We start from the raw sequence: 18,913 nt of genomic DNA on the forward strand, positions 1-18,913 counted from the left end.
CAGAACGAGGGTTACCTTGTCCGCCCCTCCACGAGTGGAGTCAAACTCTAGTTTTAAAAAACAGTGTTTCCCAATCAACTCTGTAGGTGTCATTTTAGACAAAAAAAACTCCTGAAAATTTCTGAACTCCCACAGTGGCTATAACACCTTAATTATATATGCTTTAATATAGGATTAATTTGAAGACTCCACCCCTTTATTTTCAAAGGTGGACTGTTGTGACCGTAGAGATTTTAATATGTATATTTATATATACGTATTTGATGGTTGCACCGACTGGCTGCAGAGAGAGAAGCTCTACCACAACACTTTAACAGCTTTGTGCTTTGACTCCATTTTGTAACGCACCTCGCCCACTGCAAGAGCTGCAGTGAGCGAGTTATAAAACTTTATTTATGAAGGGATTTTTTTACAGCAAGTGCAGCTCAAAGCACTGTACACAATTAAACACAACCAACAGTCATCTTCCCACCCCTCTCCACAAATCAACATCCAAGATTCCTTCTACATACCAACACTCCAAAAGTAGTTAAATTAACTCTTACTGGTTTGGACCCATATAGACACTTTAAAATGTTGAAATAACATCTGAGCATGAAGAATTTGCTGTGTAGAAACTCATATTCTGAACTTGTTAAACCTATCTTCACCATCAATACACACTTCCCAAAAGACCCAAAGTTTAAGAAACTTTTCTATCTTTTGTTGGGGCCATTGGGTCATTGGAGATACCACATGGCTGGCTTGCCAATAGTGTGAGCATTTTTTCTCCGTAGGTAAAAAAATAAAAAATAAAATAAAATAAAATGGGCTCATTGATCAACATCTGATTTGAATGAACAATGATGTTTTTGTTTTGCAAGGCAACACGTAATAATGTAACACAATCGTCATAATTTAGTTTTTTATGGAGCCGTAGACTAATTTTGCATATTGTCACAAAAAGGCATGCATTTATGTGGTTGGAAGACATCATGACTCTATGCAGACTAAACTGGGCCATAATAGTTTGAGACATTGGTTTTACTTTGCAGTCAGGTGTTTCAGTGTTTAGTCATTGTTCATGACTAACTCTGCCACTCGCCACGTCGTAGCTGCACAATCACTGAGATGTTTCTTAGTTCTCTGTTACTCAGCCCTAACTGGTCCATAAAGTATCACTGGTGGGTATTGCACAAGTCAGGATTCAGGAATTAAACCATGCCATGGTGAAGTGTAGGATTTCCTAGGCTTCCTATTTGAAGCGGTCATACTTCTATGCATTATTTCATGCTTCAATGTTTCCAGCTATAAATTCTGAATGAGCTAACTTTTGCTGTTCTGTTAGTAGTTGTTTTTGTCTCATTTCAGCCCAGCTGACAAACACAGAACATATTGGATCATGGGTTAAAATCCCTCCAGGCTTGTTCTTGTTGGGCACAGTCAATCTGGCTGAGCATATTCAACCGGCCAGCCAAAGAGTGCATGAGCAAGACACGTAATACTTCATTCCCCTCACACCCCAACATATCTCGCTTGGTTCTCCCACGATGCCCATGGGAGCTCAGCTGTTGCCTGGGAGCTACTGTCTCTGCATGCTGCCTGGCACACTGCTGTGTGCTCTCAGGCTGCCATGGAGCGAGCTGAAGCAGAAGAGCTGAATGTCTTCAGATGGCCTGGCAGATGGTGTGTGTGTGTGTGTGTGTGTGCGTGTGTGTGTGTGTGTGCGTGCGTGCGTGCGTGTGTGTGTGTGTGTGTGTGTGTGTGTGTGTGTGCGTGTGCATGCGTGTGCGTGCGTGCGTGCGTGCGTGCGTGCGTGTGTGTGTGTGTGCGTGGTCTCAGGCCAGCCTGTGCCTTTATCAAGCCCAGTTGTCAAATTTTGACAAATTTTCTTTCATGCTGTTTTCCTCCATCTGGAGGAGAGCTTGCTGAAGCTAGATGCACAGATGTGGGTGAGCCAACACAGTTTGCTGTGTGGACAGACGGCTGCAGGTACTTTCTGTCTAGCTATTCTTGAGTTTTAGTGGTTGTAACTGAACCCACGAAGCTGCAAAGTGGTACAAGTTGGTAGTACTGTTATCTTGCTGGAAGAAATTGGCAGGTTGAATAACTGGCTTCGATTTCTATGTTCTCTCCTTTAATGTGTGAATTCAAATGTACAATTTTTGTCAAGGGAAAATCCCGTCTCTTACCCGATGACCTCTAGCAGACCCTGCTGTGGTCTGCTGAGGTACTGGCAGCTCTGACCGAGACAGAAAGAGACTGAACAAGCTAATTAAGAAACGTTGCTTGGTTCTGGATTCTTTGAGGATGAATGTGAAAGGAAGATCGGAACAAATCATGTCAGATTCTACCGATCTGTTCTGTGGGTACTGTTTTGTGTCCACTGTTGCTTCTACTGTCCCTACACCCTCTTGGACAGATAACTGATTCTTTTCATAATGTCTCTTATCACCTATATGTAGATGACATTCAGCTGTACTGCTCTTTTAGGGATTCTGAGTTCTACAAACTGTCTGAATGACTACAGTGTCTATCAGCGATCACCAGCTGGCTAGAAGGTAACTTCCCCCAGTTAAACTCTGAAAAGACTGAATGTCTGATCATCGTCCCTGAGACGTGGTTCTCCTGATTATTCAACAATTTAGTCATTTATCTTCTGCGGTCAAGACAAACTTAAGGAATTTGGGTGTTTTGGACCAATCAATGTCTCTTGAAGGTCACTGAAAAACATGGGTCTGAAACAGTTTTTGTCACTTAAGAAATATCTCCAGACTGAGAAGGTTGGTGTCCAAACATGAACCTGAAAGGGTTCTCCATGCCTTTATCTCCTCATGTCTAGATGACTGTAACACACTCTTCACATGTTTTAACATAAAAGCCCTTGACCTCCTTCAGTTGGTCCAGAACTCTGCAGCGAGGCTCCTAACTGGAGCAAACAGAACAGCACACATCACTCCTATTCTGATGTCTCTGCACTGGTTACCCGTTAACGTTAGAATCCTGACTAGAACCTTCAGGGCTCTACATGGTCAAGCTCCTCCCTATATTACTGACCTGTTAAAGCCTTATGCTCCAACCCGAGCCCTCAGGTCCACCCACCAGAACCTTCTAGAAGTTCCAAAGACCAGGTATAAAAGTCGAGGTGATCTCTTTCCAGACTGTTGCACCCCGACTTTGGAATGTTCTTCCTTTATCCTTACGTAGCATTGACAGTCTGGACACTTTAAAAAAAACAGCTAAAGACCTGTTCATTTTAAGCTGCTTTTACCTAAACCTTTTAATTTCTCATTTTTAACTCAAATTTGTATCATCTTTCATTTGTTTTATGGTATTGTATGACTGCTGTTCTGATTTTAGTTTATTTATGTGTTAAACTCCTTATGATTTTATGAGTTAATGCATTGATTTGTTTTGATCTATGTGAAGCCCTTTGTGATTTTCTGTCTGTGATAAGCGCAATGCAAATAAAATGTACATGCATATCTCTGATCATGACCTTGATTTTATACTTTTATCTGAACTCTGGTGCACCAGTTCTCATAGAATCAACACCACGGAATTTCACATCTCTAAACATGATTCAATATGACAAGATAGGTGGTGATGTGGTGGTGATGATTGGCTAGTGTGTGGTTATTATGACTCATTCTCCTCCATAGCAGACCACAGTTTTCATTGAGACATTTGAACCAGCTCCTATTGACTTGTGCGTTTCCTTCTTCCCCAAAACAGACACAGAAAACTCTTCGACCTTTGTAACTGGAATTGTCCTGTACAGAAACCTGGGCAGCATTATGGCTATGCAGAGGTAAGACTCTCCACATTTTCTCCTTAGAATGTTCTTGTAAAGTGCTGTTAAGATATATCCTCATACCTTTTATAGCGTTGTCAAAAGGTAGGGTTGCTGGCTAAAAATCTAGACAAACCTTTTAATTCTGTGATGTCAGAACTGTGGGTTAGTCTTTTTTACATTAATCTCTTAAGTCAGTTTTAAAGGCTCCACCTGCACAACTCCAGATATGTTAAACATGACTTTATTTTGTATGTGAAAGTAATATATTTTGTATATAATAATTTTGTCTATAGAAATGGGTAAGGGATCAGACAAAGTGCAGTCCAAAGACCCTTATGATAAATATAATCTGTTAGACATTGGAGTGGGTACCTTTGACATTTGAATCAATTGGTTACCAATTCCCAGTACCTACGAATCAATACCGCTATTTAACAGAATCATCTTTTGATACTTTTAAGTGTTTAATAATTATTCAAATCTCTTTTTTTTAACTGTTTGTATTTTATCATCGTAGTGTTGTACAAAAATCTTCAGTATGAAATCCTTTAACCACAATTGTTTTTAAATGATGCAAAAATTAAAACTTAGCTCCATGTACTCCTATTCCTCTTATATGCCCTCTGGAATAACTAAGAATGAGGAGACATTGTATTATAAACTACAAATGAAACTATAATAAACTTAAACATCTATTTGTATTTTAATATTGTGGTGTTTCACAAAATAAAGCCCAGCTCCAGGTACTCCTATTCCTCTCCTTTCACCTCTGGACAAACTGTGTGATGAACAGATCCTTGCAGTATTATAAACTGAAAATTAAACTGAAGCAAACATCTTTGCTGTGAACAAAATTTACTCTGTATCTTCATTCCTTTTGCCATTCTTTTTCAAGCAGTTGATTTTTCCTACTCAGAAGTCATAATTTCTGAGGAGAAAGCAAATGCACCATTAGCTGAGAGCAATATTAACGTAATCTAAAATGTCAAGCTAATGATATATTAAACAGTTGGTTTTGCTGCTGGAGCTAATTAAGATGAGGATGCCTCACACTCAGATTGCTGTTGCTGGTTTCATCATCACCCTGTCGCCCGTCCCATTTAGTGAAGTGAAGCCAAACTTTAGAGCACATTTGCTTTCGTCTGTTTGGAATTTCGTAGTTCTGAAGAGAAAATGAATGCATCGTTAGAATCAGAATCAGAAGTTTTTATTGCCATATGTGTGCCAAGTCACAACATTAGGAAATTGCTGCGGTATTTTGGTGCAGAAGGTAAGAGAAAAAAAAAATTAAGAAATAAGCAATATAAGAACTAATAAAACACTCATGATAAAATTATTAATGTAAAAAGTGGCAAGAATTAGAGAAGCAGCTACCTACCCCATGTAGGTACTAATCTGTGTTTGCTGAATGGTTCAAGCACAGCATCGGGTCACGTGACTGGGACCAATCAACTTGAGTGGGCTGCCCTAGGATTTTCATTCAAAAGTCCAACTGCAGAGGGCAAGAAACTGTTTTTGTGGCGAGAGGTTCTGGTCCGAATGGATCTGAGCCTTCTGCCAGATGGGAGCGAGTCGAAGAGACCGTGTCCAGGGTGACACGAGTCAGCTATTATCCGACCTGCACGCCTCAATGTCCTAGAGGTGTACAGAACTTGAATGGAGAGGAGTTTGCAGCCAGTGACCTTCTCTGCAGAGCGCATGACACGCTGCAGCCTCTTCTTGTCCCTGGTGGTAGCTCCAGCGTACCACACGGTGATGGAGGAGGTGAGGATGGACTTGATGATAGCGGTGTAGAAATGCCTCATTGACTGTGGTTATAGGTTGAATTTCTTCAACAGCCTCAGGAAGTACATCCTCTGCTGGGCCTTTTTTCTGATGGTGGTGATGGTGGGCTCCCACTTGAGGTCCTGGGTGATGTATGGGGTTAGACCCGTGCCAAAACCCGTGCACAACAATTCTAAATGGACATTTATGTAACTCATCAATTAATTATTTGAAAGGATAATTTGTCAATTAAATGCTGAAAAAAATAAACAATACATTAATGAGGCAAGAACTTTTTTAACTTGAACATACCTACACCCACAAGTCTATTTTTACCTGGAGTCTCCTCTCAAGAGTGGCTGAAATAATATTACAAGTTTGACAGAATACAAATTCTCTCTCTCTCTCTCTCTCTCTCTCTCTCTCTCTCTCTCTCTCTCTCTCTCTCTCTGGAAGCCCCACTCTAAGGGCCTTTGCAGTGTATTAGTGACTCATATATTGTACAACCACAGTCATAAAGTTTTCAATCAGTAGTTTTATTTCAGTATGTATTTTTCCAGTATCACAAAAAATATATTTTTATATGGTTATAACCATCTAGCTTATGTGCACTTTTTAAAACACTGCCCAGCAAACATTCGGACATTTAATGACAGTTGAACGGTCACAACTGTAAAATAATATCACAGGAATTAGGAAAAAATAACATAACATCTACTCTATTTTCCTTGCCCGGACTCGAACCTGGATCCTCCGGGGGAAGAGTCACCTGCTCTACCAGCTGAGCTATGACAGCAACTACTGAATATCAAATTTTTTTATATAGATATAGCTCCCATTATTTTGGTCCGACAGGAAGCCAATGGGCCAATGAGGTAGAGGGTAAAGTGCGGGCAAAACTAACCAATCAGAGGACAGAGAAGATCTGCCACAGGCCACGCCTCCAGAGTGCCAAAACCCCTTAACAGCCGAGTGAGCGGAGTCAGAACCCGAGCGCGCAGAGAGGCTGCCGAGCGAGCACGTTTTCCTCTGCCGTGTGCTCGCTGGCAACGCGCGCACGCAGGTTTGTCACTTGTGCACGTCCTTGTGCGCTCACAGACACAGTTTGCTCCCTCTCAGTGCACAAATGACCTCTCGCCATATATATTTTCACACGCGAGTCCCGTTCACACGCGCCATGTGGACCCGTGCGATTTTGGCACGGGTCTAACCCTATAGTGATGGTGGTGCCCAGGACGCGACATGAGTCCACCATCGTGATGGGAGTGTCAGACAGGTTTTAGGGGGGATGGGGTGTGTGTGTTTCCTAAAGTCCACAACAACCTCTGCTGTCTTCTGGGTGTTTAGCACCAGGTTGTTGTGGTTGCACCAGGACACCAGCCGTTCAGCCTCCATTCTGAAAGCGGACTCATCCCCATTAGAGATGAGTCCGATGATGGTGGTGTCGTCATCAAACTTAATTAGTTTGACAGACTCATGCTTGGTGGTGCAGCTGTTGGTGTACGGAGAGAAGGGCGGAGTGGAAAGAACACAGCCCTTGGTGAGCCAGTGCTGATGGTCCGTAGGTCCGAGACATTCTTCCCCAGCCTGACTTGGTGTTTCCTGTCCGTCAGAAAGTCAGTGATCCACCTGCAGATGGGGTCAGGCACGTTCATCTGGGACATTTTGTCTTGGAGGAGGTCTGGCAGGATTGTGTTGAATGCAGAGCTGAAGTCCACGAACAATATCCTGGCGTAGGTACCTGGGGAGTCCAGATGCTGCAGGATGAATTGTAGAGCCGTGTTGACAGACCTGTTTGCTCTGTAGGCAAACTGCAGGGGGTCCAGGAGGGGGCTGAGGGTCTTGAGGTGGGGGAGAACTAGGTGCTCAAATGACTTCATGACCACAGATGTCAGAGCCACAGGTCTGTAGTCATTTAGTTCAGTGATTGTTGGTTTCTTGGGGACAGGGACTATGGTGGAGATCTTGAAGCAGGCAGGCACATGAGATTCCTCCAGTGAGGAGTTGAAGATGCTCGTAAACACTGGGGCCAGCTCTTCAGCACAGTGCTTTAGAGTGGCAGGAGCCACGCCATCAGGGCCCGGGGCTTTTCGTGTGTTAAGAGACCTGAACTGCTTCTTTACACCTGCTTCATGACTGTGTAGGTTTGTGGTGGAGGTGTGTGATGTCAAGACCTCATGGGTGGGGAGTGAGGGGGAGGGTGATGAAGGTAAATTCCACAGTGATGGTGATGGCTCTGTAGTGGGGAGTGGCTGACCAATCAGTGCGTTTACATGCAGCCAGTAACCCTTTTAAAACCCAAATATTCACAATAACCCGGTTCCGCACGGCCATGTAAACACCGCCAAAAACCCAGATATGCTCATAACCGGGTTTTTAAAAACCCGGTTACTACACCTGGGGTAACCCTTTTCTAACCCGAATGTTTGGTCGTGTAAACGCATACCGGGATATCCCCATCAAAGCGTGTGTTCTGCGCATGCTCTGTTCGCAAGGAATCTTGGTCTTTTGAGTAGCGAGACGTCGTGTATGCGCCAGAACACCGGAAGTCCACAACAAGTTGGGAGCAACATGGCGAGTCGCGGCACAGCACCACACTTTTGGAGTGACGAGGAAACCTCTGTCTTCATCGGTCTGGTGAAAAGTATGAACATTATGTCTTTTGTTCACGGCCGAAAGTACAGAGACAGCGAAATATGACGCATATTGCGTCTTGACGTAGTCCATACATCCTGACGCTACCCCAACGTCCGCATTTAAATCGGGTTATGCAAGTTAGGGGTAACTCTTTCTATTTATGCTTGTAAACGGGTTATTCTGATCAACTCAGAAACCCGAATGCCGACCTTAACCCGATCATAACCCGGATACTGGCTGCATGTAAACGTAGTGTGTGTCTCTATTGTTGGGGCTGGACGAGGAGTGAGGCCTGCCTGATGGCTCATCAAACCGACATTAGAAATTGTTTAGGTTGTTTGCCAAGAGCAGATTATCGGTGGAGGCGGGGGTTCTGGGTTTGTAGTTGGTGATGTTCCTGAAACTTTTCCACACAGAGGTTGGGTCGTTTTCAGAGATTTGCTGCTGCATTTTGTCATGATGCTGGTGTTTTGCTTTGACCAGTTCTTTGCTGAACCTGTATTTAGTGTCTCTGTAGGAGTCCTTGTCCCCCCTTTTAAATGCATCTCTCTTTTCTAGCCACAGCTGTTTGAGTTTAGGGGTAAACCAGGCTTTGTCATTGTTATAACTCACCCTGGTGTGTGATGGTATGATGCTGTCCTGACAGAAGTGGATGTAGGAGGTGATGGTATCTGGGAACTCATCTAAACTGTCTGAGGTGGCCTTCATTACCTCCCAGTCTGTGGTCTCAAAGCATGCGCGAAGCTCATCTGTGTTCCACTGTCTTGTTGACTTCACAACAGGCTTGGAGAGTTTTAGCCTTTGTTTGTAAGCTGGGATCAGATGGATGGTCACGTGGTCAGTGAGTCCAAGCGCAGCATGCGCTACTGCATGATAGGCTGCCGTTACTGTGCTGTAACAGTGGTCCAGGGTTTTCCCCTCTTTGGTTGGACATTTGATATACTGTTTATATTTGGGAAGCTCCTGGCTCAGAGTTGCTTTGTTAAAGTCTCCAAGTACAACGATGAGGGAGTCCGGGTATGTCCGCTCCATGCACAGTATCTCTTGTGCGAGCGTACGCTGAGCCTCGTGCACGTCCGCGTCAGGTGGGATGTAAACAGCGCCTAGAATGAATGAGGCGAACTCCCGCGGAGAGTTAAATGGTTTACAGTTTGTGAAAAGATATTCCAGAGATGGAGAACAATGCTGCGCGATCACTGTGACATCTGTGCACCAACCATTATTGATGTAAAAACACGCACCTCCACCTGTGGTCTTGCCAGAGAGAGTCTCTTCGCGATCTGCGCGGATGAGGTGAAACCCCTCCAGCTGGAGCGTGCAGTCGGGGGTGTCCTCACTGAGCCATGTTTCAATGAAGCATAGAACCCCAGATGAGGAGAAGTCTCTGTTTATGTTCATCATCAGGGTCAGCTCGTCCATTTTGTTGTGGAGTGAGCGCACATTAGAGAGGAGATGCCAGGTAGAGCCGTGCGCAGTCCCCGTCTCCTCAGACGCACGAGCGCGCCCGCTTGTTTACCTCTCCTCCTGCGTCTCACTTTCCTGATCAAAGTTGATATTGAATCGGCCACGGATGCAACAAAAAACGAGGTTAAGTCCACCGGAATCATAGTGTTGTAACTTATGAGTTCTTCTCTTGAGTAGGAGAACCCAGATACGCAATTTACACACAAAAACTGAACAATAACAGCGCACCAAAGTACCAAGGCAGCCGTCTGCCGCCCTATCTTGGAATCCAACTGTATCCAATTTTAGCTTTACGGAAGATACCAAACTAACGTTATGTTAAACAGTTTATTTCCCCATTACCCAGTCAACCGTTCCATTTAGTGAAGTGGACCCAAACTTTAGAGCTCTTCCTGTGTGCCATGTGGCTTGCTCTGTTTACAGCTTGCCCGCAGCGACTGACAACATTCCGCTATTGTGCCGGCACTGCTGTCTATCTTGCCAAATCGCTGTCTTGCAAGTTCTTGTTATGAAGGACAGGTACCAAAACAAGGCACCGTTTCATATGCCGTGAATCGGTACTCATTCGGTTATATGGAGTTCAGTCTGTGCCTTAAAAAGTACCAAATTCGGTACCAATCCCAAGTTGGATACATGTTTTTTTTAACCCTCCCACTGTCTATGGGTGACTCAGAGAGGAAAGTTAACCATTGAGCAGGATTGAAGGTTTATCCCTTGAGGTCCATGTGGCAGGGGTGAGGTGGTGCTCACTCCTCACCCTGCCACATGGGATGGACCATCAACGCTGCTCAATGGTCAACTTTCCTCACGGGGTCACACCCATAAGGACAGTGGGAGGGTTAATAAAGAATTATGGAGCAATGCAATGCATGACTACAGGCTAAACTTTCCTAGAGTTACCACAAGGACCAAATTGGTGTGCCACCCCAACATTTTCTTTGGCCCCTTCTGGCCACCCGTATCACCATTTTCTGGGCACCCCTGGGTTTATGCTTTCCAGTGCACCAAGGGATGCTCAGACCTCTACATCAGAGAAACAAAACAGCAGCTATAAAAAAGGATGGCATAACAGAGAAGGGCCAATGCTTCAGGCCAAGACTCAGCAGTCCATCTGCACCTCACGGATAAAGGTCACTCGTTTGAAGAAATTAATGGACACTAGGGCTGCCACAAACTATTTTAATAATCGACTAATTATCAGTTTTGTGACGATTAGTCAACTAATCATGTCATTCATAAAAGTTTAGCTAATTGCACCAGGATGCTCTAATGTACCATCATTAGGTTCTAGTCTGAAGTGTGATCAGCTATGTGCCATCTAGTCATAAAGACAAGATGATAACTTATCAAACAACTTTTAATTAACTTTAATTAACTTTGTAATACATTGTTAATACAAATGCTACAGTCGGATTGAGGTAGGCTCCTAAAACCAAAAATGACTTGTTTACAAGAGGCATGGTGGCAAGGTTGAAGCTCTTCATCTTCCAATCTTAACTCAGGAAAAGGCAGGACACGCCAAGGAATGCCTCTGTAGCACGGCTGGTCCACACGTCAGCAGTCAGGGACCATCGACAGCTCTGAGTGTCTGCTTTACCGAAAAGATAAAAGATATTAAAGTTATCTTTTGTACATTCTTGCTGTGTTTGTCTTCAAATTCTGTTCTTTTTTTAAACACAGAAAGGTTTTTCTTTACCTTGCTGCCATTTCATTTGCAGCTGCAAACTTCCTCAGGCTGATGCTGATGGTGGCGTCATTTCATTCTCCGTTTATCCGCGGGCAGCAGAGGACGTTGTCGCCCTCTACTGCCCGCTCTCCCCTCTCTGATGATGCAGTCCCATGCGCGGTCTAACGTGTAAACTCCATCGTCCCTGTTCATGGTCCCACATCCACGTCTCCTTATCTCGATAGCTTCTTTTATCCATCTTTTGTATTTCTGTTGTTCGGTGTTTATGATCCTTGTGTTGTCCCAGTCCATTACATGGTTTTCTCTTGTGCAGTGATCTGTTACGGCTGACTTCTTTCTTGTGCTTTCTGCTTCTTGTTTTGCTGCTCTTGTGTGTTTTTGACTTGTGTCTTTCTCACGCTCCTTTCTATGTCCTATTGTTCATGTGTTGAGTTGGCATAAACACACCAACAAAACCATACACAACAGTTAGAAACAGACTAGTGCACCCAAAAGATACCAGCTGGACATAAATGTGGAGTCATTTACAAAATCCCATACAAACTCTGCAATAAAACGTACACAGGAGAAACGGGACGCCAACTCAACACACGAACAATAGAACATAGCTTGCTGAGGTGTGCACGTAACAACTTGTCCATTGAAGAGGAGCACTGTTATTAAAACTGTAACGTAATGGGATGAAATACATCATTAGTGTTTGTAATTAGTGCAAAAATTTGTGACATACAAACATGTTCTAAAGTTAATAAAATCTCATAACTTGCTGATAAATTCTGTTGGTTTATTTTCGAAGCAGAGGGACTGTCTGATGCTCATCTCCTGAATTTTGCAGAAAATCACATTCATGCTTCTTTTAAAAAAATATATTTCAACAGATTGTCACAATAAAAATATGTTTATGTCAAGGTCAGAGGTCACTACAAAACCCAATTTTAATAGATACAAATCTGAAGCCCACGAGAACATTGTCCTTGGCGCAAAAATGTCCTGCGGGACTCCCGTCTGCCTGTTTAACAGGTGTGGCTCAAACACTGGTCACTGACTAGTAGTTGATTTGTCACTGTAAGTGACATCACCAGCGCCAAACATCATCTTGCAATGCACAGCCGCCACATTTGACAACATGGACAGAAAAACAATGAGTTGGAGGAGCGAATGAAGCTGAAAAATGCCCGCATCACCACGAAAACGCTGTCAGGGAAGTCTGAAGTTGTACAGTTTTCTGGGAGCTAGCAGGGATGGAGTGGAAATACCTTACCCCATTGTGATTGTTTTTGATTTTGCTTAGAATCACCACACCTGCTGGGAATGAGAGGGGAGGGAATAATTTAACTGGGATTGTGATGGGAGGTTGTTTTACTTTTCCTTGCTTTCTGGGATTGGGACAAGAGGCTTTTTCTACAATGGGAGTGGTCTGGTAAAGATAAGAACATCAATGTCTGTGTCATCCTCTTATTTGGACAGCAGACAATATATATTTATATTTGAGTTCAATTGTTTAGATGTAAACAAGTGTAATGTTATTCTGACTGTAATGACAAGCGGGACCAACTGTTTATTTGGAGAATGAATTTACTGCTATTGTTGATCAGGAAATCAGTCCTCCCACATGACTTCTGCTGGTGTTTTGATTTCTATGCTTCTTTCCTTTCATTTTTTCCTGTTTTTGCTTTTTTTTTTTTTACATCCTTGACCTCTGCTTTTCTGCATCCGATGCCCCTCTCAGAGAAAATGAGATGAGTCTGAGGGAAGAGACTAGATGACACAAATGTTTAAGTTGACAGATTGTGTTTTAGAAAGCTGAGAGTTTGGTTGTGAGCTGAGGTTACTGTGATCCAATCCAATCCAATTTTATTTATAAAGCGCATTCACAAGGCATTACAACCAAACAAGGCGCTGTACACTAAAAATGTTACTTAATTAAACCGGCGTTATACAAACATGTCGAACACAGATAAAAGATAAAAAGGAAAAACAACAAAATTCCCAAAACTAACAGCTAAAAATCAATAAGACACAGGGAGAATAAAAATTAGAAAAAACATTTAAAAAAAGAACCTCAATAGTACGGAAGTGGATAATTGTGGAGTCCATTTTTAAACAGTGCAGATGTCAGTGAGGTTCATAATTATGTGGTATAAGCTAGGTTGAAGTAGTGAGTTTTCAGGCGTGATTTAAAAATGCTAGCTGTTGGTGCTAGCCTCACTAGCAGTGGTAATGCGTTCCACAGCTTCGGTGCACAGACAGAGAAAGCCCTTTCTCCACGGCTTTTTAAACGTGCGTTCGGAACAGCTAGGAGGAGCTTATCTTCAGACCTGAGAGCACGCGGCGGGTTGTAGTAATGGACCAGTTCACACAGATATGGAGGAGCTTGATGGTTCAAGGATTTGTAAGTCAGAAGCATAATTTTGAAGTTTATCCTGAACTGCACGGGCAACCAGTGGAGAGATTTCAGAATTGGAGAAATGTGTTGTCTTCTGTCAGCTCCAGTCAGCAACCTAGCTGCAGAATTCTGGACCAGCTGAAGTCTAGAAAGAGCTGCTTTACTGATGCCATATAAGCAGGAGTTGGAGTAATCCAGCCTTGAGGTGATAAAAGTGTGGACCACCGATTTCAGAAGACCGGATGAAGATCGGCTTCAGGGCTGAGATGTTTGTTCTCTCAGCGCGGGGGCTCGTTCCGATGCTCAAACAGTAAAAAAATGCAAATGACGACTTTAGTTGTCATTGCCAGTGAATGAGTTAATAAACGTGCTGTGATAGGCCAGCCAAAACACTGGCTGGGACTGAGGAGGTTCCAAGAGAACGTTGCAAGACTATCATGCCAAGCACTTTTTTTGCTTCAACAAACGACGTGCTAGAGTCTAGACTAGGTCTCTACTGCCTCTATAAAAAATTCAAAATGAATAAAAATCATGCATCATTTTTTTTCCTTTATGATTATTATGATTATTATTATTATTATTATTATTATTATTATTATTTATTTTTTAATTTATTTATTGATTTTGCAGTGGCTGTTGTCAGAGTTTATTTGCCTAAAAAAAGCTGAAGCATCATCTTTTCTAGCTCTAGATTAAGACCACCATAAAAATCCAACTAAAATCCCTCAATCGGCCATAAGTATAATTTCCCTTTTTTCTTTTTGCAATATTCATACTTTAATTTAAAATAAATGTAAAAACCAAACAATTAAACGTCATCCTAAAAGACCTGCTGCGGGAAACTGGAGGTCCAAACAGAATCAGTAGAAACAAAAATGTTGTTCAAGGGCATCTATGTTTGGAAACAAATCTGCATAAAACATATTTTTGAGTGTGTACGGATGTCGCAGATAATAATAATAATGCACCTTTTTGCCTTTTTTTGTCTTCTGGGAACTTAAGAACTCTACACAGTACCTTAGCAGCAGTGTCTTAGCAGATGTCACAGTTCTAAGTTAATTTGAGAATATTTTATTTTTCAGAAACAACACAATCCTAAACTCCAAAGTTATTTCAGTTGCCATCAAGCCCTCTCACGTCTCTCTCTCAGCTCCTGTTGTGGTTGAGTTCTCCCACCTGTACAACGTCAGTAACAAATAACCTTCTTTAAAAACATAAAAGTCATTTCTAGTTCTGTGTTCACCATGTTGTGACTGTTTTATTTGTTTTTCTTTTAGGGAACCACTAACCACAGCTGTATTTCTTGGGACGAGAGTGACAGGTAACATCTATAACACTGGTCATCAGACCACCTGTGCATACAAATCCAAGTTGTGCTCTGTAGGAACTCAACCCAAGTTAAACATTTGACACTGTCGCAGCACCTCTGTTGTAAATGTAGGCTGAGATAATCACATCTATCTAGGATCTATAAAAATTACTCTTAGTAGTGGAGGTAAGGTTTAAACAGTAGACACTTTATTGCAACAAGAGTGTGTGTGTGTGTGTGTGTGTGTGTGTGTGTGTGTGTGTGTGTGTGTGTGTGTGTGTGTGTGTGTGTGTGTGTGTGTGTGTGTGTGTTGTGAAGTGCCTTTGGGGGCTGTAGAACCCTAGAAGGAATTAACCAAATGCAAGCCATTAACCCTTTAACAACTAGAATCATTGACATCTCTGCTGTACCTCACAATGAACATATTAAGGCACCACAAACAGAAATGATGATAAATGAAATAAAACAATAAAAAAACACACAATATCACTTTGTTTGGTTAAGCCCAATCTTCAAATAATTAGAGTTCTGAAATGCATATGTGTGTGAGTACAATGTTTACGGAGCAATAAACAAGAATAGAACAAAACAGAATAGAATATACTTGTTTGATCACACAGTGAGGAAGTTTATTGGTTAAGGCAGCAAAATATAGTATGGATGAATACATAAAGGCAGTAGGCTAACATTGTAACATTCAGCAATTAAAAAAAAATTAAAATTGAGTTTCCAAGAACAAACAGCATAAAGGACACACATACAAATATGCATCTGGGTATTGCATATGTACAGAATACAGCACTGATGTTATTGTGTACCAGGATTATGCCAGTACCAGAGGTAAACACTCTTACTGCACAGGGGATGAATGATAAATGACTTGCACTTGTATTGCACCTTTCAGAGCCAGTAGACTCCAAAGCTCTGTACACTACAGTGTATCATTCATTCAGTCACATACTAATGAAAACGGTGTAGGGTTTGGTAAATTGAGTGCTTTAAGAGCTCAATATGTATTGCCTTTACTTATGACCAATAAGCTGTGATACTCTATCTGAATATAGAATATCAACTCTACTTGGTCTTGACTGTGTTTATCAGAAGATTCTAGGATTCTTTCTTCATTAAGGAACTGTACACATTTCGTTTTGCTTCAGGAAAGAGTCAGGTTTATAAAAGTAAGAATTTATTTTACAAACAATTAAAACATGACAAGTTAACTAACATTTACTGTGATGGATGGAACTAGATGTGATGCATGAACCTATGTGTGAATGTGGTGTTGATCAGAACTTCCTTATCTAGGAAAGCTGAGTTCTGGATGTAAAAGAATTTGGTTTGCGTTAAGCTATGAATTTGGTTGTTATCAAAACACGTCAGACGCAAACTGTCATGTCTACATACCGACTCGAAGACCCTCGTGATAGATCCAGAATGTTGAAGTCCTCTGACTTCCAGGCACCGAGGTCCGTAGAAGAAACTGCGGCCCCACTAAACCGGTCTTAGAGTTGTCCTAAGGTCACAACAGATGGATGGAACCGCGCGTCTGGGACTCTTAAAGGGACTTTACGGAGTTTTGAAATGTTATGCTTGCGATTGCCCCCTCAGGCCAAAAGTGTAACTGCAGCTTCAACAGTAGGCTCGTGCACGAGGCGTGCATGCTGTATGTGCAGACTCCTGAACAAAAACAACAGCTGAGTCAGTCCCATACCTGTGTAATTTACAGGTTTGCCGGCATGACTTTGACGGAGGTAATAATTGTAATATAATATATTTAGACCAAATCAATTTGGACTGCATGTTTTCCAGATTGTGATAGGTGTATGCATAGTGAAGTGAGTTGAGTGAGGAAGCCAAATAATACCGATATATGAATAAATTATGTATGATGGAGGAAAAAATACAAGTACACTAAGTATGCATAAACGTTGGCCCTATTGTAATAATAAAATAATTCGGCGCACAGCGGCAAACATGCGCTGTGCGCCAGAGACCTGCATTTGGCTGCTGTGCAGCGGCTTGTATTTGGGTGCGGCGTGTGTAGAAAACCATTTTTATTTGCTGGTGCGGCTTATATTGAGGTGTGCTCTATAGTCCGGACATAGGTACTCTGATGTGTAGACGCTAGACAAGCAGCCTATAAATGTTATGATATACGGAGCTCCCCCCCCCCCCCCCCCAGCTTGCTTTGGAAGTATCCACAACCCTTTCCCCACATGTGTTTAGTAATAATTTCTTACCTTTCCAGCAAAAATGATGCCAGCTGCGGGTCTGTTTTCATACTGAGAGACTCTCTCAGCATTTTCCACTTCTCAAATGCGGGACCGATATTTATCCTCGTTCGTTGCCTTCAGCGATCACACTCGAGTTTTGCTTGTTTTCCTGCGCTGGAATACACTCTTCTTGGTTTATTTGTCTTGTTTGGGGTCTGGGCTGGAGTTCCACTGGTGCTTGAAGCAGCTCTCTTCTTGTTCTTTGCTGAATCCATGCTACCAAAACCACCTCTCGCTCTGCCGCTAAGCTATAGCTAGTAAACAAACGCTGCGGGGATATGCCTGAGCGTGAACGCGCATGACATCATCGCGCATTACGCTGCCTCTGGAAGACTCTGGGGAAGCCTGCCTGCTCGACCCGAGCATGATCTTATTTTTGATTTTACAGGCCTGGAGAGACAATCACAGTAAAAATGCCAGGGCTCATTCTACAGGACCAGGGCATTACAGGAGAATGTATGAAGAAGAAATTTATTATTTCTTTACATGTTTTGGCTGTCAAACTTCCATAATGCCCCTTTAAGGAGTCTAAGCAATATCAGCTTGTTCTGCAGGAACTGTTGCGGTATCAGCTTCACAGGTGCAAAAAGGTTTTGACGACGTGTCAAAAGCTTTGATGGTTAAAGAGGTTTTGCTTCAAATCGCCGGTCTGAAGCTTTCTCTAGAACTGATGAATTGTCATGGCGTGTGGGCGAGGTGAGCGGAGGTGAGGCAAGGATCCACACCTGGGGAGGAAGACAGGCAGACAGGTGCGAACTCTTAACATTGGTTTATTAGACACACGCTGGACAATGAAACAATGGACCGACAAAAGACACAGAACAGAAGGGGCTTAAATACACGAGGGCAGGGAGCTAAGGTTATTGGGAAACGAGAGGCAGGTGGGAGCAATTAATGAGACACAAGGCTGAACCAGAACGGGGAGACAGGACAGGGCGTGACAGTACCCCCCACTCAAAGGGCGGATCCCAGGCGCCCACAGAAACAAGGAGCAGGGCAGGAGGAGGGGGACCCGGAGGGAGGGCCAAGAGGAACCGAGGGACAAACGGAGAGGAGGCAGGAACCAGCAGAGTCCGGGGGCCTGCGCCTGGGGCAGAGGAGGAGGCGACGGGCCCTTGGAGGCCTGCGTCTGCAGCAGAGGAGGAGGCAACGGGCCCTTGGAGGCCTGCGTCTGTGGCAGAGGAGGAGGCGATGGACCCTTGGAGGCCTGCGGCAGAGGAGGAGGCGACGAACCCTTGGAGGCCTGCGTCTGCGGCAGAGGAGGAGGCGACGGGTTCTTGGGGGCCTGCGTCTGTGGCAGTGAAGGCGGCGACGGGTTCTTGGGGGCCTGCGTTTGTGGCAGAGAAGGCGGCGACGATGGCCTCTTGGGGGCCCGCGTCTGTGGCAGAGGAGGCGGCGACGACGGGCTCTTGGGGGCCTGCGTTTACAGTAGAGGAGCTCTGCAGGCTGGACCGGGGACAAAGTCTCTGCAGGCTGGGCCAGTGACAAAGTCTCTGCAGGCTGGGCCGGTGACAAGTCTCTGCAGGCTGGGCCAGTGACAAAGTCTCTGCAGGCTGGGCCAGTGACAAAGTCTCTGCAGGCTGGACCGGGGGCAAAGTCTCTGCAGGCTGGACCGGGG

At 43.5% G+C, this 18,913-nt stretch overlaps 1 protein-coding gene across 11 annotated transcripts in view; it reads left to right on the forward strand.

Annotated features, from left to right (window-relative positions):
• The window catches only part of adgrb1a (adhesion G protein-coupled receptor B1a), a 433,081-nt gene that overhangs the window by 183,872 nt on the left and 230,296 nt on the right, over positions 1–18,913 (forward strand). For all 11 annotated transcript variants that reach the window (XM_070551267.1, XM_070551269.1, XM_070551266.1 and 8 more), the window contains exons 15-17: positions 3,715–3,790; positions 14,796–14,898; positions 14,991–15,034. In XM_070551267.1, the coding sequence (XP_070407368.1) occupies positions 3,715–3,790; positions 14,796–14,898; positions 14,991–15,034 (223 nt within the window). The remainder of the gene's footprint in view (positions 1–3,714; positions 3,791–14,795; positions 14,899–14,990; positions 15,035–18,913) is intronic.

Source organism: Nothobranchius furzeri, chromosome 5 (assembly GCF_043380555.1).
Source record: "Nothobranchius furzeri strain GRZ-AD chromosome 5, NfurGRZ-RIMD1, whole genome shotgun sequence".
NCBI classification, from domain to species: Eukaryota; Metazoa; Chordata; class Actinopteri; order Cyprinodontiformes; family Nothobranchiidae; genus Nothobranchius; species Nothobranchius furzeri.